Raw genomic sequence first — 26,317 nt, 5'->3', positions numbered from 1 at the left:
AGATTTATTGAATCGAGGTACACCGAGGTGGACCGAACAGGAGAACCACCGGCTCTGTGCTATCATATCGTACGTATACGCCGATCGATCGTTGGCAAGTTAACTCGTGCTGTGTCGTCGGCTCAACTATATCAATTCGATGATTGCGGAACGTTTGCTTTCTTTCATCCGTATGATTGATTCGGATATCCCCGTTGCTCGCGTCGACCGAACGTTAACCATCTTTCTTATCGCAGATTGTTAACCTGTTCGATCGGATCGGACAGAAATCGACGACGCGTATACTCGAAAATCCTGTCGCGATTTAACCGACGCTTTGTTCTTCGCATTACTCGTGCACTTCGTTCAGCGACAATTTCTTATTCTCCGAGATATTCTCGAGTTCGTTTCGTTTCGCTTTTCCGAAGCTTTTCCGAAGCTTTTCCGATCAAGCGTTCCACCGACATGCTACACAGTCGTAGAACGTGAAAATCCAGCGACGTTGATAGCCGACGTACAAGCAACCGTGCGAAGAATAAGAATCGGCAAATTCGTTTTGGATGTTTGCCGGTTACTCGAAATGGATTGTCGAAGCCGCGGCTGTAACAGCGCGTGCATCGGAGAAGTGGCTCGACAAGACGGCGACTTGTTCGTGTACCGGCGAATCATGGACTGGCAATTGGCTCGATTGAGTAATTTTTACATTTCCAAAAGACGTTGTAGGAAAAGGATTTTTGCTTAGCTGAGACTTGTAGATGCTTTCCGTGTAAAGTTCGTGTAGTAAAGCTTCGTCGAGCTACAGTCTCCACCTTTTAACTTGCCAGTGGTACGAAACGAGTGATACGACGAAACTCGAGAAAAAAGAGGAAGGGGAGAGAGAGAGAGAGAGAGAGAGAGAGGAAAGGAAGAAGCACAAGGAAGCGAGTGGAAAAGAGGAAGCAAAAATACGTGGTAACGCGCGTTGAAATATCTTCTTCGAAGTTTTGCATTCCTCCGCAAGATATATCTACTACTACTACTACTACTACTACTTTTCGCGCGTTTATCGTCGCGAAAGCTCGTTTTTATAAATATTTTACGAATTAGTAAATCCGCAGGGAGAAAAAGAGAAAGAGAGAGAGAGAGAGAAGAGAAGAGGAGAGTTCTCCGGCTTCTTGAACAGAACATTTCACGTGGATATTGAAAATTGCGATGAACGCGATGGAAACACGGTCGTGTTCGTTCGTGTCGTATGACGCGGACCAGCTGTTAGGATATCGAGTTCGAATTCCATTCGACGGGCAACTTTATCGCGACAATCAAAACGGCTTTATAAGGTTTACAACGTTCTGCCCTTGGTTTGGGAAACGACAAGTTTTTCCGACGAGTTGTATCGAACCGAAGGAAAATCACTTCTCCAACGTTCGATGATTCGCAAAAATAAGATAAAATACGAGAGAGTTGAACTATCGATCGGTTCCGCTCCCCTCCTCTCTCGCTCTCTCTCTCTCTCTCTCTTTTTCTCTCGCTCGCTCGTTCGCTCTCGCTCGTTCGATGACTCGAATGAAAAGAAAATGAATTTCTTCACGCGTACGATTAAAAAGAATTATTCTACTATAGCGTTACTCGATATTTTGAAATGCTGCAAAGTTAAAAGGGCTATTCTAATGCGTGCCACTATACTCGTATCGCTATTATCGCTAGTTATATACTAAACGCTAATCTACTGTTACTCTACTCTACTTACTCAGCAACGTGACAAACTTCTCCGTCTAGAACGCGTACGGTACTCTCCCGTTCGGCGAGCAAACGCGAACGAAAGAAAGAAAGAAAGGAAGATAGAAATAGGAAGAAAGAAAACGGAGAAAGAGAAGAAAGTACGCGGCGGAAAGGAAGAAAGCGAAAAAGAAACGATTCTCGATGGGTACATACTACACGGACACACGTGACATTCACACGAGAACACGAAACACACAGCAGACACGCGTACACGCCGACATACGTCAAGGTCATTGTTTTACGAACTTTCTGTGATAATTATTAACAATCACTAAATACGAGGAAAATCGTTAGTTGCGAGGTGGCAGGGAACGAACGGACATGCTTGTAAATTGTAAATAAACGCGACGGCGGGTTTGCGATAATCGCGACTGCGGTGAGTAGAGAAAGACAGAAAAGGGGGCAGACAGTTACGATCGGATCGGAAGAAACGTTGTTGTTACGCGATAACACGTTATCCGTGTTCCGTGGTTGATCGAGGATCCACGGCTGGTTCGTCGACGATACGGACGGTCGTACGACGAATGGACGACGGAAGCAACCGAGACGAACATCGTGACCTCGATATACATAGCTAGGTTGCTCGGTTACCACGAAAATCTAAGCGCATTGTTATTTTGTATGGTCCCAGGCGTTTTTTCTAAATAACCACGACATCGTAACACACGATAATGATGGTGATTAATAAAAATAATTTGAAGCACACGTGAACGCACCACCTTGCCCTCCACCTTTTCTTGTCTTTTCAGCAACGGTTTGGCTACTCGAACGTTTGCCGATTTCCAGCTGCAGTGCGCGCTAGACGCAACCGATGCAACTCCTCCGTGCGTCGCATATCCTCGCTCAATGCTTTTATCCTCAGCTGCACCTCTTGAATGGCCATTTCCGCGATTTTGATCTTCAACCGTTTCTCCTCCGCCTGCAACCAACCGAACCGACAAACGTCTTGTACCGCTAACGCTGTTTCTGCGCCCAATTTCCTCGGTTAAAATTGCCATCAACGTACTTCGAGCTGTTGCAGAAGCAACCGGTGCTTCAATCGACTACGATAATCCGTGAGAAAAACGTAGCCCTTTCCGAAGCTCTGGTCCCTTCGAGTTGTCGAGTTTCTCGCGCGGACACCACCGACCTCGTTCTCGTCGCTCTCCGTCGCGATCAGGTCGCCATCCTCCTTCGACGATTTTTCCATTTTCTTATCGCGCGATGAATCGTCGTTCGCGTTGCATTCCAACGAACCGTATACCTCGCTGTCTGCAAAAATATCTCGTTTTCATCGGATCCACAACATCGACGATCCACGCACCGATTCCCCTTCTCTCTGTCTTACTTGCATTCGTTTCCTTCGAACGCGTTCGGTCGTTTTTACTTTCCGCTAAACTGTGATGGTAACCGAATGGCATCGCGCGTGCACCATCGTTCGTGGCGCGCGTTTTTCTCGAATTCAACCAGTCGCCTTGCTGCGCCTGCTGTTCGTTCCACACAGCGTCCGCTAAAATGAAAAAAACGTTGGACGCGTTGACCGTTGTTTCCAAGTAACAAACAACAATCTTTTTGCTTTTTACCTGTCCGCCTGGAAGACAAAGACGTCTGCACCGTGCCGTCGATCGCGTTTGTGGGAAAGTACGAGTTGTCGTTCTCGGGATAAATCACCGACACGGTGACGCTGTTGTTGGAAATACGCGCGTTGGACACAACGATCCGATTCATAGTTTTGCACTCTGTCGCGTTACTCGATAACAACGACGACGATGACGACGACGACGATGACGACAACGACGACGATGTCGATACCACCAGACGATCCTCGTTCGCAAGGATCTCCTTTCTCTCCTCCAAATTGATGTCCTCTTTAAGGCTTACATTCTCCAATGCGTTCGTGCCTTCCGCCTTGGAATCGTCAGACGCTTGGTCGTCGTTCCGCTCCACTTTGACTCGCGACACATCTTAAAATGGCCAACCGTTTATTTGTCCATCGTTTCCTCGACGAGCTTCGATCGCCGTTTTAAACAACTCGAACGAAAGACTATGCAACTGCAAGGACTTTGCACGGGCCACGATATTAGACGGTTTACGCGAGCGAACGATAAACGGGCAGATGGACAACTACCGAGGCAAGAGGTAAAAATATGAGAAGAATACCAATGAAAGCATCCAGGTTGTTGGAATGGTGAGCGGTGGCTGCGTTGTCTTCGTATTTGTCACGAAACCGGCCACCTGATTTCGTCGGCGACCTCTGCAAATGATCGGCCAGCGATCGAACAACGTCAGGAATTTGCGAAAACTTAGCCGGCGACCGATTCTCTACGAAAACTTGGTATCTATTCCACTCGAGGCACTCGCTCGTCTCCGATTCTATGCACTTCTTATTTTCCTACAATGTGTCCATTATATGTCAGAGCTGTTTCAGGAAGAGGAGAAGGTACGCGAAGCTACGGAAGAAGGTGAACGCGTGAGTGCGAGGTTTGGCGCGGACCTTCGATCTCGTTGAAATGTCGATGGGATTTAGATAGCGAGCACGTTTTAACGCGAATTCGATGGATAAAGGGAAAACCTGAAGAGAATACCTTGCCAAACGCCATAGCCTTCTTGCAGTGATACTTGTAGTTTTGCCAATATTTCTTCAATTGAGCGGACGTTTTGCGAGTAAAACCGGCCTTCTTAAACTCGTCCTCGATGGTCGTCCAAATCTTTTTACGGGCCAAGGTAGAAGCGCTCTTGTCCAACAGAGGCGCGTACTGCTTCATTATAGCCAATAGATGAACTCGTTCTTCCTTGTCGAATTGATTCTTCTTTCTGTCGGCTTCCGACAAATTGCGCGGCATTCTCGGCTAGCAACTGTATGAGAAACCGATACGGTGCGGCGTCGATCGATCGCGATGTATCGTTGGCCGGGGCGCGGGGGGCTCGCCGATTGGATCGCTGTTGCTCGAGCAATCGAGAACGAACGCTTAAAGACGTAAGAACGTAGGATCGCAAGAACGCGTACGATCGTAAGAAAGCGTTTAGAGAAACGCAGACTATCTTGGCAGAAGTGCGATCGCTTTTGTTTCGACAAAACAGATCGCCGCGATTCGTCGTTCTTTTCGCGGTGCGTACAGTCCTTAGTAGTTTTGCACGTTGTTTTCTCCGCTTGCTCGCCGCGAGAAACATCGCACTCTCGGTTCCTACTCTGCGCTGTCCTCTTCTCCATTCCACCTTCTTTCACCTTTATTTCGCCGCAATTCATTTTAATTAATTTCAAATTCCACGCAACCGCGCCCTTTTAATGTAACATCGATCGTAGCGAAAATCACGCGAAATTCTTCCATCGATGGAACGGACGTACTCACGCGACGTTAGGCTTCGAATAAATTTTTGATAGCGAACTGACGGCGATTGGACGCGTTACATTTTCCACGCGATGCGATGACCTTCGTTGCGATTGCAAGTCTCCTATTGTCTCAACTTACTTGTATTATTTTATTATATTATTATTATTATTATTATGATACAGCTTCTAATTAATTTTTATCGCGTTAGAAATATCGTGCAGGATGGTCGGTCTGAAGGAAGAAGAAATAAAATATCGCGCGTGGCACTGGTTGCGCTTCTTCTCCTGCGTGTACAAACCGCGGACGTATCTACAGATACATATGGATACATACGTGTACAGATTCTTATTCGGTATATACATTCGTAATGCACGTGTAAACCATTTAACTTTCTATCGTTTAAATTTTGTCGCGCTTGTTTCGCGATTAGCCGTCGGCTATACTTGCGCAATATTTACGAGTGGCAACCCGCGCCAGCCGAGTTTGCGCAATTTACGCAAACCATCCGTGTCGAGATGGAGAACAAGATTCGCTTTGTTTACACGAAACTAAGCAAATATTTCAGTTCGCGGATTAAGACCTCGACAAGTTTTCGTCGATGGGAAATTAAGCGCCTCGTCGACCCGAGAAGGAAACAAATTGCAAGCGCGCGTTCGCTATCGCCACTAATTGTACGAATTTCCAAGTCAACGAACCAACCGACTTCTCCTCGAGACGGCGCGTGTTCGCGCACGGGAGCATTTCACTTTTACGCGTGGAGAGAAACGCTCGCGACGAGTGGTCAGTGATAGTAGGTAGCAGGCCTTTCTTTCAAATATTTACTTATGACAGGGAACGAGATCTCGTATCCGTATCCGTGGATGCAGTCGATAACTATGGTCTTTGGATCTGAGGAAAATTCTCTCTTCTATGGTTTCGGCGTGGCACGAAATCTCGATCGTGAAACCACACGCGACTGTCGAGTAAAATCCCTAAACTCGATAGAAGCGAGGACCGATTCGCTCTCGAGATTACCAGCTGCCAGCCGCAAGATTATGCAAACTCCAGTCAAGTACCGCGAAGAGAAAATACGTAATTAATCAACGAATGTGCTGGTTACAGTTGGAACAACGCAAACGCATTTTACAACCTTTGCTGCTGCACGAACAGCGCCGTCGCTTTCTCACGATGCTTTTCATAACGAAACGCAAACACGCCTGTACACTGGCTGTTCCGCTTGAACAACGTTATGTTACAAATACATGTTACGAGCGAGGCTGTTCTTCTCCGAACACCCTTGCGAGAACAAAGCGAAGCTCGTCTCGCGAGTCGAGTCGAATCGCTGCCTACGTAGCCAGAGGATATTTATTTTTGCTAATTTACGTTGTTTTGGCTAACCGAGTCGTATAAATCATGCGATCGACATTGACGTAGGAAATACGGTCAAAGATATTTTCATTTATATTTGTCAAGGTAAAGACGCGATCGAACAGACACACCAACAACGATATTAATATTAATACAAACGAACAAATTGCCCGATGATCAATGTACATTTCCTTCGAACGTATTCTTCGTGCTTCTCTTTAATTACAACTTAGCAAAGTAACCTTATTTGTCTCTTTCCACGCTACATTTTGCTCGTTTCTTTTTTTGAAATAATAATAAAACATTTGTCAATTTTTATTTTATTCATTTACGTTATATAATATACGTTTTGATGGATGGTAAACGCGATAAACGAAGTAGCGCCGTTTGTTAGTACGTGGAGCCGAAATAAAAAGTCACAGAAGGTGCTGAAGCATGAAACGCATAGATGTGATTTCCGCTTTGACCGATATATCCGCAACTCGTGAACGAGAGATAACTTGCAGTCTCGTATGGGACATGGCTACGCTATCTCGTCGATCTCTTACATACTCTTTTTCTGTCTTTTCTTTCCCCCCACATTCGCCTCGTATTCGATATGATTCAATTATATCGATAGTCAATGTAGGAGATTCCACCTGTACCGTTAGTCTGGTTCGATGCGACGAATATCACACGAAAGAAAAACAATACTCGTGTTTCAGGATTCATACAAAACGATCGAGTTTTCGCGCTCGAACTTCAAGACGCGCGAAATACACAAAGAAACATAGAAAGCTGCTTGTTCGCCGGACACCGAATACATAAAACAGTCGTTAAACGAAAAGTACTGAAAAATTATGACAAGTAAGATTTCCGGAAGAGAGAGAAGGTTATTGAAATCTGTAGATACGGTTACGGTAAAAGTTATCTGTAAGCGAATCTAATTACGCGTGATTCTAGCTGCGTGTTACTAACTTTGCACCAGATCGCTACAACTCCACTTTTAACCGAGTAGTTTCGCCGCTGAATACCTGTCATCTGTGTTTTACTCGCTACCGCTTTGCGCAATCTCGTTGAACTGTTCGATTTCTGTTTAGAACACTGCGCTACTCGCAACAAATTTCCCAAAAGACCGAGAGTATTCATACATACAAATGCGATATATGTGTGTGTGCGCGCGCGCGCGTGTGTGTGTGTGCACATACATTTTCAAACAAGCAAATCGAAAGAAGAGAACGTCGAATCAATCGGTTGCAGCTTAATGGAAATAGTTGGTTTATGATATCTTCTGCGAAGGTGGCACCGGTGTTCCGAAGATCGAAGAAACCGACGGTAAGTCCACGAACGTCAATAAGGTAGGATACCACCTTTACCAACTATTGTGTAAACAGCCGCACTGCCTTCCGTCACAGCCTGCTACGTTCAAATCGTTCCAATTGCTAATTATGTACTTCTGTGTCCTTCTTGTCCGTTAAATTTTTATTCCTTTCTTATCAATCGTTCCTAGCACTTTTTGCCTCGTAATGTGCGCCCAAAGCGAGTTACACGACTATTCAGGGTGCTGCTGCGTCGCAAAACTTTCTCCTTCGTTATCCTTTTGTATTTGCATAAAAAATAGTTCGTTCTGAAACTTGGTCACTCTTTTATGACGAATACCATCCGTTGCTTTAGTCAACAACGAATTTGCATTCTTCGTTGCGTAACGGACAAACTAAAGAAGTATCAAACGGGTCAGTCTGGGTTCGAACATTAAGAGAACCTTTCGCTCGTCTATTCATTCTTACGTTTGCCTCGATGATTCAAACGTTCCAAGGTGCGGAATACATATAATCGTAGTTCTTCTGTGCGTCTAAACCAAATAGCTATATAACTAAGAAACGTCGAACTATATATACTTCCATTTAATCCCAAAATTAATTCGGATTGTAATTAATTATATTGGTAACAGCAACAACAAGAACAATAATAATAATAAGAAGAAGAATAATAATAGTAGTAAAAAGGAGAAGAAAAAGGGAAATTAACTATGGCGTAAGTCGTAAAAATAACGACAGACCGTAACCGTAGATATAAAGCTGAAATTTAAGTTGAAAAGCAGTAAATCGCCGTCCGTTGTTTTCATGCACCGCACGACGTAACAGATTTAATAGCCTGAAATTTTCTCATCGATTCGGCTAATACGACTAACACGGCTAATACGGCTAATCCAGCTAATACGGCTAATCCAGCTAATACGGATCGTAGCTGCCATCAAATTATCGTTGCGCTTAAAATATTCACCGCGCAATCCCCTCGATCCAAATGTCTGTCACTGATCATGCAATTAAACATACCGCGAAATATATCGAAAAATCGTTGCAGTTTCTCATAAGTCCTCATCCAAAAGGACGATTTTCAGCATTCTGGCTACTTTTCCTTCCACCAAACAGTTATATCGATACCGATTAATTAATCATCGCTGATATTCGGAAACTTGACTTTCTTCCGCTTCCTTCTCTTTGCTTTGTCTTTAAACGTGTCTTTAAACGAAAATACTCACGTTGAAAGGAGTACGAAATCGATAGACTTTTTAAAAGCTCGCCATTGTCCATCCCGTTTTCGGTGTTATAATCGTTATCGATAGGTTTGGCGCGCTTCGATTATCGCTTCGCTCTACGGTTGTGACGTAACTCATCTAATAAATCATGAAAGTTTTGAGACGTTAAAATTCTTACGAGCACCGGTAGAAAGCTGGTAATAAAAATAACACGATTACAGCGACCTTTTAAACACGAAAAATCCGGCAAGTACAGTATCTCTCTTTGTCAAACTTTCGCCATTACGCAGCGTATTTTCGTATTTTTTGAAACTGAACGTTTGAACTTTTGACAAATTCTCTTCATTTCCCATAATTTTGCACGCGGTTAGCCTCGATCGTAATTAACAAAAATATTTTCTTTCGTTGGTAATACCGGCGGATGCGGTATGCGTGCATCGGCTGCGACGAAGTTACCATCTGTTCACGCGGACCATGGTTTATGGATTTGCCCGACATCGAGGAGAGTCGGCGAGATAAACACGCGTAAGTGCGTATACGCGTGCCGCGAACCCAGAAAACGTGACTCTCGCGAGTTGCCGGCGTACGTTTGCCAGGCAACCGTAATTTCTTCGATTCGATTTAACCGGAGTACCAGTGGAAACGAGGCGACCAACATTTTTGCCGCTCTATGTGAGGTTAGCGTCGCGAGAAGTGGCCAATGTAATTGTTCGTTGCGTAATAAATGGGAAACACGTGAGACCGAGCACGACGATAATCGATTATTCGATAACCAATTTTACAATTTTAGAAGGAGAAACGTGAATCGTCGCACGCACTCCAACAAAGACCACTAATCGGTGAGCGTTCCAGAGATAAAAGAAAAACTATTTCGACGAATGTATTGGCTTGGCAACTAAGTGATTGCGGATTTTGTCAATACCATCTAATGACAAAACCCGCAATCACTTAGTTGCCAACTCAATAGAACCGTGGACGATGAAACTCGATTGGAAAGACCGCACGAACCAGCTTCGCACCTCGTTCAGCTGTTAAAACGAATACTGGAAATTGGAGGAATTTTCGCATAGCGTAATTTCGTTGATGCATTTTTCTGATTCGTCGCTGCTCCTGTTGACGATACAATTACGCTAGGCTACAGCGATGGCACGCTCTTTCTACAAACCGGCTAGGAAAGGGGGTACAATACCTATATAAAGCTTGAATGAAGATGCTCCCAGCTATTCACTCTCACCTTTCTCACAAGCGTGTGCACGACGCAAATCTTCCGCACGAATCACGAGGGAAGATCGGCTTCGTGTTCGTCTCCCGTCAAAAGGATTTCGCTGCGAGGTGAGTGTCTGAACTTTGCTCGCATTTCGTTTCCGTCCATTTCTTTACAATTTCCTATTTTTATCTTTTTTTATTTTTTCTTTTTTTTCTTTTTCTTTTCTCATCGAAAATTTCAACCCGATCGTCCGCGGTTCGCGCCACCACGAGCAAACTCTGGGGAGAAAGCGTCGTGGTGACAAACGCACGGAGCATCGGCCGCGATATTCGCAAACTCCTCTCGATAGGAATCGCTCGAATCGATCGATGTTTAGAACGAAGACCAGCGAATGCAGCGACGTTTACGAGCACGCGTTGCATTTTCACACGGTAGAAAACGCATGGAACTTGGAAGGAGAGATACAAATTCATTGCACCGCGAAGAAGAAAGCCACGTTTCGTGTGCGGAATGACCGATGTTGCCCGTGACTATAGTCTACACCGAGCGAGACTATTTACGTTAAAACTTGCACGCAACTTTAAACGAAACGCGAGTATATCGATTCGCTTTTTCTTCCTTTTAACGGCTATGTCGTTCGTACAAATTCGACGCCGATGTAACGAAAAACGGTGGGAAAGTTACAAGTCGCAGCACGAGAAATTCGCAGAGGCTGAGATCGAATTCGGTTCGATACTGCGCGGCCTCCACGTTCACAACGCACGAAGCTGTTGCTTTAGTTACGGTTTAGTTGCTTTATTTTACAAAAGGGAGTTCGTGACGCGTGCACGCGATATAAACATACCTTTGAGAATGTGCAAAATTCAGGTTCCACCAAGACCGATATTCGCCGAACGAAAGAAAGCGGTGTCGATAACGATAAGCAAACGCGAGGATCTGACAGACGAGCGAACGCGAGAACGCGGAGCGAGAACGAGAGTGAGAGTAAGAGCGAGAGCGAAAGCGTGAGCGAGAGACAAAACGAAGACGGCTGATTTTGGTAGCTGCATCCCGAAGAAAGCGCGCTGTATGCATACTTACGCTATACATCGGCGATGTGTCCGCGACTCCACGATAATCGTTAGATCAGTGGTACTCAGGCTTTTCCTCCTTCGCCGACCCTTGGCATCTCTCGTTCGAATCCAGGTCGAAGGTAGCAAAACACGTGAAAAAATTCCTCCGCGCGTTCTTTAACCAATAAAATGACGCAACTTCATTGGCTGTAGAAAGAACTCGAAGCGTAGATGCTGCAATCTTCGTTTAACGTTTCTCGTCGCCGGGAGCGAGTCCCAAGTCCTAAGTGTCCACACCTATAGAGAAAGTCATATATCATCGAGAAGAAGCGGAAAGGGAAAGTTTTCCGAAAACGATACGAAGGAGCATGAGATCTTTCGAAATATTTGGGTAATCGAGTGTGTGATTTTGTCGGATCGCAATTGCGTGGATGATCGCCGCCTTCTAACGTGGCCGATGCTTTTGGCGAGTCGAATCCTCTCGGCTTTCTCCGTGACGAAGGTCGCGAGAAGGCCGATTTCTCGGTACTTTTTCCATGTAAAAATCAATGTTCCTCGATATGTGCGATACTCACGGAGAACAATTAAATTCTTCGCGTATAATCCGAACGTGTTTTCTGTTTTACTAGATTCCGTTATATCATCTTTCGTTGGTTTCACGGTACGTCATCTTTTGCCGGTAAGAACCAACAGAAGGTAATTACCCTAATTAGCCGGCAATATCTCGTTTCAACGATTCAACGATTTGACCGTTGTAACACGGCGAACGTGAGACGGTAGAGTTCCCTCTGAAAATCACAGACAATCTTCGAATTGCGAAACACGATTCGAACGTTGTCGCAACTCGGCGAGAAAATTGTTATCGATCGAGAAACCACGGAGCCTATGCTTCCGTAGAACACGAAAACAGTTTCCCTAGTTCCGCTCGACGCCTAACCTATGTTACGCTTTAAACATTTGTCATTTCTAAAGAGACTCGGTCAGATATCTGGAAAATCTTTTTTGCGACATTCGATTAACGCTCAACTTGCCGCAGCGTTTCCGAATTCTATCGAATTACACGATGGCCACACCGCAGCTAGAGACGAATACGCCTTCGCGTACCGGTTTTAGAAAAAGGTTCGAACCGGCTGTTCGACGCGACCTCGTCGTCGATCCGCCTCCGGCTGACATTGCGAAGTAGAAACCACGAGGAACAATTTGCGCGCGCGCATGCACACAAAGACCCGCGCGCATCGCGTTTCACGACTCGTAAGGCAATCGATGTCCTCGTAACCCAGACCTATCGGACGTAACTGCCAGTTTTCACTAGCAGATCTCTCGCAACTCGCAACTACCTCCAAACGCTCTTCTGCTCTCCGCTCTTGTCCCTTCTCGTTAGCATGATTAGCATCCGATAGCGCTACAATAATTTTTTTTCTCTAGATAATCTTCGAAACGTCGTTCGCTTTCACCGCTTGTTTTCGATGCGCCGATGGTTTCCGCTTAGGCGTGCAAACTAAAGCGTTCGGGTATTTTGAAAAGAAGGCTGCTCGGTTTAACGCAACGGGAAGTTGGAGGATTCGCTTTCGAGGATGATTCGGCGATCTCCGTGCACTGTGCGTCGATCAGCTGTATCGTTAACGCGTAAAAAACGGTCGTTGGGTCGATCTCGGTCGGCGCAGCCTGTGTCTAGCGCGAGGCTTGTTACGAAATGCGGATAATGAACGAGCAACGTTCCGTCATCTTATTAAGCTGGCGCATCCAGTCGAAAAGTGGAGGCGCAGAAGCGAAACCACAGCATCTCAAGTGCACGTTACACTTGCTCAATCGCGCTGCCGCAAATGACCACTTTTGCCCCTACCAACTTTGCAAACTCTACAAACCGCTGTTTACAAACCTGACAAATTTCCCTATGATAATCGCGCTACTGCGTTACCAACGTGAACCGCTGCTCGCAATTACCGCGCGCTGCATACCCCGCAGGCTTCTCCTGGTTTCTCGAGCGAGACGAGTTTAGAATTGGACGAATCAGCTTCCGAACGTCAGCTGCGTTGTTCGCGTATCGCTCGTACCGTATATGGCGTCTGAACGATATTGCCAAATTATTTACACACATGCGGAGGATGTGTATGTAAACAGTCGACGCATCGTCATCGATTTTAATCGTTCGCGATAATACGATATTAAGTTTGCACGTTAAAAGAGAAAGGCCGATCAAATATCCCATTACCTTGCTAATAGGTATGACATGAAAGAATCATCAGGCGAGTGTGTACGAGTTTCGTGACGGGTGATGGCGGTCGTAATTTCCTGAAATATTTTGCCTGGGAAACGTGATACCCAGATTGTCCGAATCCGATAACGAGATCCATTAGCCGAATTCTCCATCATCTTGGATGAAAAAAAAAGAGAATATCAGAAAAACTTTCTCCGATCATCTTCTTGTTCCTTTTATTTTCAATGTCAGCGGAACGGGACAAAAACTACCCGGGGATCGGGAAAATGATAGAAATTTCGCTGGACAACGTTGTCAGATGTACTTATATCGGAGATATAAGAATACCGGACAATCGCATCTGTGTATCTGTATCGCCATCGCGCTCGTTGTCGATCAGCTAGTCACGAAATCATGCGCCGCTCTATTCTAATATAATCGCAATCTCATTTGTGCAACACGCTCTTCTTTTAATTTCTATATGAATATTTACAAATTGGGACGTTCCCACACATATCATTACCATATATTTTCCATTTCTTTCCACTCGGCCGCGATAGCTTTAGCGCGCAATGCTGTACAATTATGCGTTCGATATACAGGGTGTCTCGGTGAACCTGTTACAAAGGGATATCTCTGTAATTATTAATAACACGAAAAAATGATAGAGAGACAAATTGATTGGTTCTGTGGCACGCTTATTACGGCGTGACTCGGTTTTTTATCGTGCTCATGTTTCGAGATTTCGTTACTTTCGTAATTTCTTTTTCTTTTGATCGAACCTTATACTTTTATTTCGATACCCTTTCAGAGCTTAAAAAACAAATTCACCGACCTCGTTAACCTGACAAACCTGTACGTATTTCGAACGTACCAAAATCGAATTAATCTTCGAGCGGATTTATTCAAATGCCGGAGACATTATTCCCACACAACAAACGAATTACAGAGAAATAATTTTTGTTCGAAATATGTCAACTACAATAATTTCGGATTAAATGATCGGTATGCTTAACGAAGCCAATGAATTTGCCTTTTTATGATCTAAAACGATATCGAACAAAAATCATAAGGTTCCATTAGAAAAAAAAAGAACGATGAAGAAGCGAATCAGACCAACATCCCACGGAATCAAATAATTTATCCACCTGTCGTTTCCTCTGTATTATTTCCCAATATATTGATTATACTATTAACAATCACCAAGACATCGTTTCGTAAGGAAATTACTGAGAAACCTCGTACAATACGGCCAGTTCAAAATCGATCAAGCACGTGTTTTAACGATCGATTCGTAAACACGGTTGGCTCATCGGTTAGCGCGTATTACTAATTTCGCGTTATGCGACTAATCGTCGGTACAGTCTGTTGTCTCGACGCATCGTTTAGCGAACTTTGAGCGCAATTCCTAACACGTCGTTGAGTCCCCTCCACGCTGTTCCCACGCGGATATTATTTTAATGAATAGGACGCGGGGAAGGCACTGTTTGCACGCGCTACGTCCCCGCGCGTACGTACACACCGCGTTCCACCAATGCGGATGAAAATTGAAATAGAAAATCTGATTTCATCGACGAAAATGGAAGGAAGAAACGGCGCGCGTATCGCATTAACGCGACGCCGTACGACGACCACGCGGACTGTGCAAAAGCATCAGCGGCGTGTTCTATCCTGGAGGCTAGCGCGACTTTCACCTTTCACCTCGGTGAAGCACGACGACGCGCCGCGCGCCGGTTCAATTCTCGAACCTTTGCCCGAACGAGAAACGGGAAACGGCGAACAAGGAACGGCGAACAAGGAACGGTGGACAACGTGCGGGTGTTTGTGAGGGAAGAACAGCGCGTCGTGATCGGAACACGTCCGCTATCAGCGTGACGAGCGCACGATCGATCGACCGAGTATGCACGGTACCGTCACGATTCGGTTTCACCGTCGTGCCGCGACGAATCGAATCCGCATCCGAGAGACATCGATGGAAAGCATCCGGGGATGCAGCCAGGTATTCCTCTCGTAACTCGTGAAAAGCGACAGTGTTTCGAATTTTCCTACCGAGCACGAACTTGTACTAGCGCGATCAAGTCGATTCGAGTCACGAGGAGAAAACGAAACGTCCCGTTAATCTTAATGATTTCGTTTCTTTCGAGATGTCCGGCATACAGAAGCTGTGAACGTCCTCTCTTCGTCACCTTGGCGATCGTAACACGTGCGCGTAATACGGTTCCTGATTTTCTCACAAAAACGATTCCTATCCGAACCGATTATGTTTACTTTCTCTGCGTCGTTGAATACCGTCCAAAATAAGAAAAAAGAGAAAACCGACCTTTTTCAAACGCCGAAATAGGCAAAGTTACGTAGAATCGCTTGACTCGGCAAAACACTGTGTCAGAGTATTGAGATATACCCGGAGGCGAATGGAACAAAGAAGCTTCTTCTCTTCGTATAAAAGCTTCTCCTTTGCTTGCAAACGACAGCGGATTAGCCACGGGTCGAGTCGTGCTCGTGTTCCGACCGAATTTCTCGAATTACAGCACGGATAGGAGATTAGAAGATTGCTGGTTCCTCGTAATCTGATCTGACGAAACGTCGCAAGACCGACACACGTACGTGAGAAGAGCGAAACAATGGTGGAAACGGCCTTTCTCAGGACCAGAAAACTATTTAACGATTGTACCTTGCGAGATGCTCTCGTTAAGCTTTCTGTCGAAACGATGAATTATGTGGAAACGAGCCGAGATACCGTCGATTCGACCAAACGGCATCAGACAAAATTATCGTTCACGTGATATCGTGTCTGCGAAAGTCCTATGCTTCGCGCGATATTCGCGATAAAATGCTACGTACTGTAAATTAGGGCGGCGCTCGTTAGCCTTTCGCGTCACAAAGGCAAGCGAACCGGATAACAACCGGTTGCGCCCTCCATTGTCTTTACTCGTATGGCAGGAAACGAGTTCGCGGCCTTGGAACGTACACGCGAAAGACATAAGATTTCGTGTCTTCGTTAACGACCTCGTTCGATATTTCTCCGATCGGCGAATAGCTATCGATTATACTTGTTCCCATTGAAATATTTCCACGAACGAGAAGAAACGAGTCGTCAAAGAATTGGTTACAGGTTACAGGTAAAGAGGATGAAGAAGATCGCAGCGTTGCTGACCGTTGCTGGTCTCGTGGCCGTAGCCGTGTGCCAGGAATACATGCCAGGTGGACATGCGTTGTTCGTGAGAACGTCACCATCCGCAGTCGGTAAGAAAGATACAGATCGAATCGTCGAGTCTGCCTCGACTACGATCAAGATCGGGAGGAAAGAAAGCGATAACGTAGGATAACAAGTTTGCGAATGTTTTGATCAAAGTAATCGTTTAAAATCCATTAGCACACTCGAGAATCCAGCGAGCTGCCCCGGTATCGGCCGCAGACGTGATGGCGCAAAATATCCTAGAGTGGATTCAAGGGATCTACCGACAGGGCGCACGTAAACGTACGTTCTCCACAAGGAGCTTACTCTCTTGAGAGGCAAACCCTAGAACACAAAGAATGCTATTTCCAAAGCAATGCGTTCTCCAGTAGTCTTTACCCTTTCACCGATCCTCTTTCGACCTCTTCAGTCTTCTGATACGCCAATCATGCTTTTTACCTCCGCGAGGAATCAACTCTACGATTTTGTTAATCGTCGATGATAATTAGGTCACTTTGCTACGGATACCTTCGACATACATATGCATGTGTAAAAGTAGAGAGACGCTGAGGAGGTTAAAACTGTGTTTAAGGGCGAACGAAAACGGTGCTGATATTTGGACGAGTCAGTGACCCGGAAGCTCTGAAAAGATACTTGCGAAACTTTCGACGATCGTAGTAAGATCGTTCGGAAGAATAACCGTCATTTTGAAAATGCAATTAACCACATTTTAACGTGGATCCGCACTAATGCACGCTTATTAGCCGTTTCACAACATATTACCGATAAGAATCACACGGCGAAACTCACATCTAATAGAGGCATTTTAATCGAACTTCCAATATAATAACGAGGAGCGTTGCGCTCGTAAGCACGTGTAACGACGCATCTAGAATTAGAGAATAGGCGCGTGTTACTAGTACGAGAGACTAAACGCAGATATCGAGGTACGCGGTCCGAACATTCATACAGCGACTCGTACCATTTGAACTTAAAGGTTGTCGTTGAACGTCGAATCGCGAGGCTTTTCAAATGCTCTGCGCGACACACCGATGTATCAAGAATTCTCACAGCCGAGATCGTTCGTTTTGCAGCTCGTCAGCAGTCGGATCCTCCAGGATATCTACCGCCGTATAGCACGCAAAGACCACCGGAGAAACCTCGACCTTTCCAAGCGCCCTCGACCAGCCAGCAACCAACCTACACGACTCCTACTCAGAACCAGGCGACGAATTATCCTTACCAGAGACCGTCACCGAACGTCGATTCGTCATCCGGTCAGTCGACCGTACAATCATCGCCGTTCTCCACCCAAAGATCGACGTATCTTCCACCGAACAACAAATCACCCTACGTACCATCCTCTTACAATCCTCGTCCTACCACGACACCGTCCTATTCGAACGCTGGCTCTTCCGCTTTCCCGCCGTATAGCTCCACTCCTCAGCAACCCTCCGCTTCCGCTGGAATCTCGACCAGTTACGGTTACTCGACACCAGGCTTCACCACCAGTGCACCCGGTAGATTCTCCACGCCATCCGGTTTCTCCACTACTTATGGCTATTCGACTCAAAGGCCGAGTCCTACCTACGTGCCATCCGCGCAAGGATCAGCTTTTAACGACGGATATACCATAACCAACGGTTATCCGACCGCTGGCGCCGGGGCCAATTCCTACGATCAAAGTGGCACGGCTGGATATCCTACCTCGCCGAGTAGCTACCCTTCCTCTACTCCTGGCGGAGCGTTTCCTCCTCAAAATACCGGCAGTGCAGCCAGCGGAACCAATGTCGTGAAACCCCCTGGAACCTCTTCGACCGGAGTTGCTATCGGCCCTGGCGGAGAAGGTGAGCTTCTCTTGTTCGGGTTAGCTTTGGCTGTTGCTTTTTGTTCCTCTCGATGAAACTACAGAGACAAGAGCGAAACGCCGAGAGTCACGGAATAACGTGAGCGTAATCGAATTTCATTCGCTGTCGTAGAATCGAGCGCTTCTGGAACGGGCGAGGGAAACGCGGAAGACGATGACTTGAAACACCCGCCGCATATTCACGCTCTCGACGTCGAGTGTAGCAAGACTATGATGACTATCAACATTGAGTTCAACCGCGTCTTTGACGGAGTCATTTATTCTAAGGTGAGCAACGTATGGTTTACTGTAAACTGTAAACAACGGGATGCCTGATATTCATCGTTATGTACGTTTGCAGGGATTCTATACGAATCCAGATTGCAGGTACGTGGCACAGAATTCCGGACAAACTCGATATTCGTTCACGTTGAATCTAAATTCCTGCGGCACCCAATTCATCAACGATTTCGCGGGGCAAGCTGGCCAAGCATACTTGGAGAACGTACTCGTCTTACAGGTAGATCCGTAGACGCAAAGCTTCCTTATCATCGTTTCGATGACGTTCGTGTCACTTACTTCTCCTTCTATGTTTCTTTCTTCGTTTCGTTCCATTCAGAACGAACCAGGTATACAAGAAGTTTGGGACACGGTACGCAGAGTTCGTTGCCTCTGGGAAGGAAACATCAATAAAGCCTTGACGGTTAACTTCTCCGTGGACATGTTGAATCAAGAAACAGTAACGTTCAGCGGTGACACAGCGAGCGCTAAGTTGGACATACAAGTGGGAAGGGGACCGTTCGCGCCTACTGCCGATGGCCTCGTTAAGATCGGAGAGACCATGACTTTGGTCGTTTCCGTAGAAGGAGATCCCGCCTTCGATCTTCAGGTACCGACCAGGTTTCGTAATGCGCACAAAAACGCTTTCTGTTTTTATCTTTCTTAATCGTACTGATGGATGTGTATGCTTTAAGGTTCGTGACTGTATCGCTCGCGACGAATCTTCCACTAACACGTTACAACTGACGGACGAAATGGGATGTATATTGAAACCTAAATTATTCGGTGCATTCCAAAAGACGAACGATACGGGAAATACGGGGGCATCGATTATCGCGTACGCGTACTTTCAAGCTTTTAAATTCCCCGATGTGATGGACCTGTTCATCGAATGCAACGTGGAATTGTGCAAGACCGATTGCGAACCATGTTCAAATACCAATCAGGTAATCCCATTACAACGTAATCGTAATAATTAAACATAATAATCGATTATGTATATTCTCGTAACTTACCTATTTCGTTATCAGTTTAAATCAAAACGTTATGCTGCTTGGTCTTTTCAGCAAATCGAACCGGGTAGACGGCGACGATCGATAATGTCGACATTGACAAACACGACATCGAACAGTTCGGCCGTGCCACTCTCGGATCCGATACGCGTCGCTCGTGGCTTCAAAGTAATCATGGTGGAGGACTTGAGCAAAGCTAGCAACCAAGTTTTGGAACAGCTCGAGGAAACTGCCGTTGAGGAAGTTGCAAGAAGCTCAATGAACATTTGCATGACATACAGTGGCTTTTATACCGCGATCTCGTTTTTCTTGACTACCATTCTCGTCACTACTATCAGTGCAGTTACGCTTTACGTCAAGTTGCAACGAGTATACGGATCGAAAGTCATCTATTCGTAGGAATTTCACTCGGTATCGACAAATGGTCACGGCTGATCGACTGACGTTGCGATCACGACTATCCGTTAGCGTTCGTATCTTTCGTTACAAGCTATCGGCTTCCTAACGTGCCTGTCTTTCGTATTAGGTTTCATCTTCATCGCTTGTAATCTAGAATGACAAGCTGCACACAAGAGAGAATCGATGACGCGAAAAACATTTTATTATCGCAGTATAGCATCCTTGCGACATTTCTCGGGGGGGTAATAACCACGTATTTTCGCTTTATTTATATCGGTTATATCACGTAGTTTCGTTTTAATACTGGTAATGTCAATTTCACGTCATATTTCTCTTGTGCCGAAGTTTCAGATATCCAACTGCCGTACTTTAATAAAACTAAAATTAAGTTTTTTATTTTAAACACGAAGCGACGGCAAATTTCCAACATAGTATTTGTAAATTGTCAAATATGCCTGTTATTTACAACGGTGTTTTGACGATAAACGCCGTTCGACAATGGTACGCAAATACATAAGTATATATATAACAATAGCGAGAAAATCGTCGTACGCTTACAGTATTTTTTGTTTGTTTTCATGTTTCGCTGAACTGTCGTTTTCCTTCGCATTGTTAAAGATACGACCGATCGTTAACAAGTACAACAAACTTTACGATTAAGAATAACTATACAATATGGCAAGTATAATATATGTATGCAAATCATACGTAGTAACAAATAATTCTCTCACTTTATGTTTACATCTTTATCGTCTGTTCAGATTTTAGTTCTTAACCGACGAGTTATATTCATACTTTATAAATTTGTACAAAATTTCATCAATCATGCGTGTTATGTGTCATATAATTATCGACCGTATGAAATAAAAAATGGGACAACGAAAAATGAAACGCTCTTTAACCACTTCTTTCGTTAAAGGAATTCCCTTAATCAATCAGGTACAAACATATACACAAACAAGATATACATATATACACATATACTGCTATTTTATTTTCGTAAAACTTAATATATACAAATGCTCTCCCCTGATTTTTCTTTCTGCTACTATCTTGCCTACCATGTTCAAATCCATAAATGTACGTAAAATGTTTTCGGGATCGTTCTCTTTAATAACTAACAGATAAAATATTCCAGTGTTCGATAGAATATCAGGAATTTTAGGAAACACTCGTTCCATAACTTTTCTACCATTTGTACCACCTGCCCAAGCTTTGAACAAAATCTGCTCGTTAGAAATTTCATCGTCGCTGGTCACCACATACGGTGGATTAAATATCACGATATCAAAAACGCTATCGCTACGTATGCAGTTTAATAAATCCATCTGTATGATATCTATCTCTACCAAATTTTCGGCAGCAGTTTTCTTCGAAATTTTACATGCATCGATATTGATATCGATCGCAAGATGGTAAGACTGGCAGTGTTTCTTCAATGCCATTGCCAGAGCAGTAATTACAATACCAGATCCACTACCTATCTCTAAACACATCACAGGTTTTGTAGCTTTTAGGACCTCTAAATCAGCTTCTAAGGCATCTATCAAGAGGAAGGAATCCTCTGAAGGTTCATAAACTGATTCCAAATCTTTATCCGATAATCTAACTATCGGTGTATTCATGATACATGGAAAATATATAGAAGAATTTTTGTACAATTTGTTCCTTTCTTAGATATTTCTAAATTAAAGACAAAGCTAAAGAGGGACGTATCACAATTGTTTTACACGTACTATCGTGCCTCATTCATATTCTTTAGAAACGTTAGCCCCTTTTTCTATTTCCACTTGCTCTTCTGTACTTAAAATATTAGAGGCATTACCATATGGAGAGCTACGATCCAGTAAAGCTTTCCTTTTTACTGTATTTTTCTCCACTGCTTGGTGAATTTTATTCAATCGCTCTTGCGTACTTTGTAAAATGTTACTAACAATTGTGATTTTATGTTTAGCGTTAATCAACTTTTTAACATAAGAATCTGTTTCCAGTGGACACTGCAATACTTCGTTGATCCTCTGCAATTCTTCCGTCAACGATTCAATTCGTTGTTTTAATTCTATTTGACATATTCTGTGGAAATCAATGAATTTCAAAATAAGTAAAATGTCAAAAGATCGTACACGCCGATGCAATACTCAAGTATTTCGAAAAGCTTTGGAACATTATATCAATAACATGTCGAATGTTTACATCTATACCGAAATACATATTTAAGAGAAAAACGTTACATACCTTGTGGCACGAATTCTTTCGTCTAATTGATCCACCGTAGGTTTCAAAAGACTCATAAGACCTTCTGTTAGAGCATCTCTTGTTGGATTCTCACAAAAATCGTCTATCTTGTCATCGATGGACGTATTATCGCTCGCTGTATCCACATCCATGTTTTACTTCTTTCTATAATACAATACTTTCTAATCTTTCTACCATTTTTCAGATGGCGCCACCTGCTGCATTAGGTCTCTCATCGATTAGATTCTGCGAGTTTTTCGTCCAGCAACTAACTAGAAATCTAGGGGAAATTTGCAATGCGCTTTCAAATGTTCCCAAATGAGAAATATACGTCTCTCGCTAGGGCTTTCATATTTTATTTATGCAGATATGGTCACATTGAGTGGCATCGTACCTTATTACCTTTATCCTGCTCCGAGCATCGAGTTTCGTATCAAATATAGGTTAGAATCGAATCGAATAACACATCAAAAATTTCAACCAAAAGGTTTGTTTATCGATGATACAATTTACATAGTTGTATTACGCAGATTGATGTAAATTTCACATAATATAGTTTTTGTGGAAGATTCGTTTTGACTTGCGCGTTATTTAAATGTTGTTTGTGGAAAAAAACAAACCGTTATTCTATGCATGCAAATGAAAAAATGAATTTATGTATATGCTGCAAGAAATAGATGCTTATCAAGTGTAGTGGTATATACATACCTCCGCCGCAAAGTAATTTTTTACATCATTGTCTATTACATACTTCGTGAAATAGCTGCGATGAAATTCTTAATCGTAACAGACTTTGAATATGATAATGAATATAAATGCGGATAATTAAACGCGTTTATTTGCGATAATATAATACGTATATATCGTGATATATTTAAATTACACAACACACAAATTACAGCGATTTACAAACATTATGAACAAAATTCTAGGAAATCGTGTAGGAAAATGCGTGAAATTTCGTCACAACAGCCTTGAATTTTCTATTTCGGTAAATGAGGTATATCTGTGTTAAGATTAATGTTGGCATAGCAAACGGATTGATCGAAGATCAGACATGGAAGAAGAGTGCCGAAAAAATGAGGTAATGCGGGTTAAAAAGTCGCGAAGCAGATTTAACCCTTTATCTCGAAGAGTGTTAGCATCATTAATAGCATAGATTCGTGAATATTTATATACGTTTGTGAATTTGTTGTTTCTCAAATAGTACTTTCGAATATAAGAGGAGGGCAAAATTGGCTATCGGAAGTAATTGGAAACCGAGACGTGACATTTTTAACTTTTAAACGCAAACATTTATAGTTGTTTCCGTAGCAGAAAATGGTAAATCATAGAATAATTGTTATAATACGTACGTTTTTTGCAACTAGTTGTGCGTTAGCCTTTCACATTTCACTTAAGATAGCCGAATAAGAAGAAAGAAAGGAAAGAAGGAAAAAAGAAAAGAATAAAGAGATCAAAAAAACACGACGAGGAACAAAAGGGAAGATATTACATTGCTTCGCGAAAATCTCTTTTTTTCGTTTTTAACTCACGATTAAGGAAAATCGTAGTTTTGTTATCTATCGTATCTACGTATGTATATATTACGCGTACCATTTTTCGCGAATGTAAATAAGATAAAATCGCAGAATCGACGCGAAAGTTACCGGTTCAAATATTTAAATCGCATATTATACAGATAATATTACACTAACTACATACGTATTGGATATGCATCGCTTTTTTACACGTATACACACATAAAAGTGCATAGACCTTTCAGCCGCAAAGAATGCGGCGTGACAGTTTTCGACGATTATACGTATATTTATATTTATATGCATACACATGTGTATACGTACATACTTATACACGTATACAATATACATATGCATACATATAATATACACATATACGTAGACGAAACGTACCTAAACGAATTTGTACATAAGGCATCACTATAATAAGTCGACTCTTCTCGCGTAAGTCGTATCGAGAGCATGGTTATGGATCTAGCGATCGTTCGACAAAACCTAGATTGACTCTCCTCGTTGCGGAACGGAGGGGATTCGATGCAAACGAATGCGAGCGACGGAAAATAGCGATAAAAGGATCACCAGTGAACAAACCACTTCTCAACTTAACTCGTTATAGACATATCCTCATTATGTACACAAACAAATAAATTAACGCTTTCTTCGGAGCGGAGAATTTTCTATGCGCATTCTTATCGACGTTCGCGTCCTCTTGCAATCGGCTCCCTCGCTACTGTGGTTAGCTTAGTACAAAATAGATGCCATTATACTGCTGGCAGCAGCCGTTCTCGCAAAAAATTTAGCCTTTCTCACGTCTGATTGCTCCGTGTTCGAACGTTTGCTCGATTTACTCGTTCGTCTCGCACGAACGAAATAGATAGAATTTTAATATCTATCACCGACGAACATTCTAACGATACAGTTGCTCAAAATTACTCACATTCTCGAAAAATTACATTTCTGCTGCAATGTCGTCTCGTCGGTTGAACGACGCGCGTTCAATTGACCTTTGCACGAATATCGGATTTCAAGAAGAAGATATTTTACACGTTAACGAGTTCTGTAAATTGTAAATTATACGGCCGAAAGTAGAACGATCTACATAATTATATCGTAGTAAATCGGAACGTGCACGTTAGCGACGGGTGGAATTGCCGAAAACTTTCAACTATAGAACGCAGGCCGAATTAAAATTAGACGATTTTACTCACGAGTCGTCCACACCAATGAACACTACCAATTAAAGATTTACCTTGCATTTCAAGAGAATTTGAGACAGAAATGTTCGCTCCAACGTCGATAAATATACGAATCTGCAAATTACGTACCTGACATTTCGTTTGTTTTTATTACGTCTATGGCGTAGTTCGGGCAACGAACGAAACTTCGCAATGCGACGAAGCTTTCGAAATCTAAAGTCTCAGCGCTAAATGCAATTTATATTTATCGTTAACATTTATTTAAAAACGACTATCTTGAAACAGCAGAAAACACGTAGTAGTACATCGGTAGTGGTCCAGCCACTACGATCGTAACTGCGTGTATGCCTTTCATCGTATCGGGCGAACAAACACGGTAACGTATTCGTAATCACGAGCGGTAAATAAGCTATTATCTCGACGATTATCGTGTATCGAGACAAGCGATTAACATTCGTAAAAAGCAGCGATCGAAACTATCGAAACCCTTCTCGTCGTCTCACGCATCGTTGAAGTCAGCGAAAGATTCAATCAAAGATTCTTCGTTAGCCACGACACTCGTTTGTTTATACGATTACTTTCCAATCACTGTCCATGAAAATGTAACAGAAAGTAACGATGACGATTCGGAATATCGCGAAATCAGTTCAAACGAAAATATAATTAGGAATAAGAGAAACGCGCATAGAGACTCTCCAAGGATTTTCGGCCCAATACTCGAATTCGAGCTGGATTAAAAGAAAGAGTTAAGTTTGCAAATTTCTTCCTGGTAATCTGGGAGAGGCTCGAAGAGATCGGCATAGTTAGGAACGCGTACACTCGAAGAGTCGTTCGACGAAGACGAAGACGAAGACGGAGACGGAGACGGAGACGGAGATGGAATCTCGGAAGGGCGGTATGGTCACTTGGCGTGCTGCTTCGGAAGATGCCGTTTCATGTGGAGTGCTAGGTGATCGCTTCTGGCGAAGGAACGCTCGCACACGGCACACTTGAAGGGCTTCGCACCGGTGTGCTTTCGATAGTGACGAGTTAATTCGTCGCTTCTGGCGAATCGCCATTCGCACTCTGGCCACTGACACTGGTACGGTTTTTCACCTGGAACAAAAACGGATACAATGCGTATCGATGCTTCGTAACTTTTGCTAGAGGCGTAATTTAAGGAATTTTTTGCGTTTGCGTTTGTAACGCGGCACAAAACGACCTTCTATACCGTTGGGCGAATGACCGATTAAAATTTGCTAGATTAACGCGATGAGATTCAAACACTGGACCCTTTAATATGCGA

At 43.6% G+C, this 26,317-nt stretch overlaps 5 protein-coding genes across 12 annotated transcripts in view; 1 reads left to right on the top strand and 4 right to left on the bottom strand.

The window, feature by feature from the left end:
• Positions 1 to 2,496: 2,496 nt before the first annotated feature.
• LOC117236163 lies at positions 2,497 to 3,745 on the bottom strand. The gene is made up of 4 exons (XM_033498892.1): positions 3,300 to 3,745; positions 3,065 to 3,226; positions 2,744 to 2,988; positions 2,497 to 2,656 (listed from the first exon to the last, which is right to left on the bottom strand). Exons 1-4 carry the CDS (start codon positions 3,442 to 3,444, stop codon positions 2,498 to 2,500), a joined length of 711 nt encoding a protein of 236 aa, XP_033354783.1. The 5' UTR covers positions 3,445 to 3,745; the 3' UTR covers position 2,497.
• A 3,832-nt stretch (positions 3,746 to 7,577) lies between these two features.
• Positions 7,578 to 20,262, top strand: LOC117236093. Of its 6 annotated transcripts, XM_033498751.1 has the most exons (10): positions 9,881 to 10,245; positions 16,482 to 16,612; positions 16,743 to 16,847; positions 17,639 to 17,749; positions 17,828 to 18,391; positions 18,524 to 18,678; positions 18,752 to 18,910; positions 19,010 to 19,279; positions 19,365 to 19,616; positions 19,737 to 20,262. In XM_033498751.1, exons 1-10 carry the CDS (start codon positions 10,118 to 10,120, stop codon positions 20,079 to 20,081), a joined length of 2,220 nt encoding a protein of 739 aa, XP_033354642.1. In that variant the 5' UTR covers positions 9,881 to 10,117; the 3' UTR covers positions 20,082 to 20,262. The 6 variants fall into 6 exon arrangements, with proteins under 6 accessions (XP_033354647.1, XP_033354642.1, XP_033354641.1 ...); XM_033498756.1 differs by lacking the exon at positions 9,881 to 10,245 and adding an exon at positions 7,578 to 7,709 and having other exon boundaries at positions 17,639 to 18,391; XM_033498750.1 differs by having other exon boundaries at positions 17,639 to 18,391.
• A 379-nt stretch (positions 20,263 to 20,641) lies between these two features.
• On the bottom strand, positions 20,642 to 21,818 carry LOC117236096 (methyltransferase N6AMT1). The gene has a single exon (XM_033498759.1). It carries the CDS (start codon positions 21,704 to 21,706, stop codon positions 21,068 to 21,070), a length of 639 nt encoding a protein of 212 aa, XP_033354650.1. The 5' UTR covers positions 21,707 to 21,818; the 3' UTR covers positions 20,642 to 21,067.
• LOC117236097 (SNAPIN protein homolog) lies at positions 21,457 to 22,850 on the bottom strand. Of its 2 annotated transcripts, XM_033498761.1 has the most exons (3): positions 22,711 to 22,850; positions 22,317 to 22,596; positions 21,457 to 22,154 (listed from the first exon to the last, which is right to left on the bottom strand). In XM_033498761.1, the coding sequence occupies exons 2-3, from the start codon at positions 22,466 to 22,468 to the stop codon at positions 21,827 to 21,829; spliced, it is 480 nt and encodes a 159-aa protein (XP_033354652.1). In that variant the 5' UTR covers positions 22,469 to 22,596; positions 22,711 to 22,850; the 3' UTR covers positions 21,457 to 21,826. The 2 variants fall into 2 exon arrangements, with proteins under 2 accessions (XP_033354652.1, XP_033354651.1); XM_033498760.1 differs by having other exon boundaries at positions 22,317 to 22,809.
• An 839-nt stretch (positions 22,851 to 23,689) lies between these two features.
• LOC117236095 (putative uncharacterized protein DDB_G0291608) overlaps positions 23,690 to 26,317 on the bottom strand; it is a 44,765-nt gene continuing 42,137 nt past the window's right edge. For both annotated transcript variants that reach the window (XM_033498757.1, XM_033498758.1), the window contains one exon: positions 23,690 to 26,127. In XM_033498757.1, the coding sequence (XP_033354648.1) occupies positions 25,934 to 26,127 (194 nt within the window). In that variant the 3' untranslated portion in view covers positions 23,690 to 25,933. The remainder of the gene's footprint in view (positions 26,128 to 26,317) is intronic.

Source organism: Bombus vosnesenskii, unplaced genomic scaffold (genome assembly GCF_011952255.1).
Source record: "Bombus vosnesenskii isolate JDL3184/JDL3185 unplaced genomic scaffold, Bvos_JDL3184-5_v1.1 scf7180000013340, whole genome shotgun sequence".
Taxonomy (NCBI): domain Eukaryota; kingdom Metazoa; phylum Arthropoda; class Insecta; order Hymenoptera; family Apidae; genus Bombus; species Bombus vosnesenskii.
Note: the sequence above shows the minus strand (reverse complement) of the source record. Positions and strands in the feature narration are given on the sequence as shown.

Excerpts from the sequence above, each read along its gene's own strand:
- LOC117236093 (XM_033498750.1), top strand. The coding sequence starts at position 10,118 with ATGAAGATGCTCCCAGCTATTCACTCTCACCTTTCTCACAAGCGTGTG. Across the intron at positions 18,911-19,009 it reads AGAACGTACTCGTCTTACAG|AACGAACCAGGTATACAAGA; the intron begins GTAGATCCGTAG and ends CGTTCCATTCAG. Across the intron at positions 19,280-19,364 it reads ATCCCGCCTTCGATCTTCAG|GTTCGTGACTGTATCGCTCG; the intron begins GTACCGACCAGG and ends GTATGCTTTAAG.
- LOC117236097 (XM_033498761.1), bottom strand. The coding sequence starts at position 22,468 with ATGGATGTGGATACAGCGAGCGATAATACGTCCATCGATGACAAGATA. Across the intron at positions 22,155-22,316 it reads GAAAGAATTCGTGCCACAAG|AATATGTCAAATAGAATTAA; the intron begins GTATGTAACGTT and ends TGATTTCCACAG.
- LOC117236096 (XM_033498759.1), bottom strand. The coding sequence starts at position 21,706 with ATGAATACACCGATAGTTAGATTATCGGATAAAGATTTGGAATCAGTT.
- LOC117236163 (XM_033498892.1), bottom strand. The coding sequence starts at position 3,444 with ATGAATCGGATCGTTGTGTCCAACGCGCGTATTTCCAACAACAGCGTC. Across the intron at positions 2,989-3,064 it reads TTCGAAGGAAACGAATGCAA|ACAGCGAGGTATACGGTTCG; the intron begins GTAAGACAGAGA and ends ATATTTTTGCAG. Across the intron at positions 2,657-2,743 it reads TGCTTCTGCAACAGCTCGAA|GCGGAGGAGAAACGGTTGAA; the intron begins GTACGTTGATGG and ends GGTTGGTTGCAG.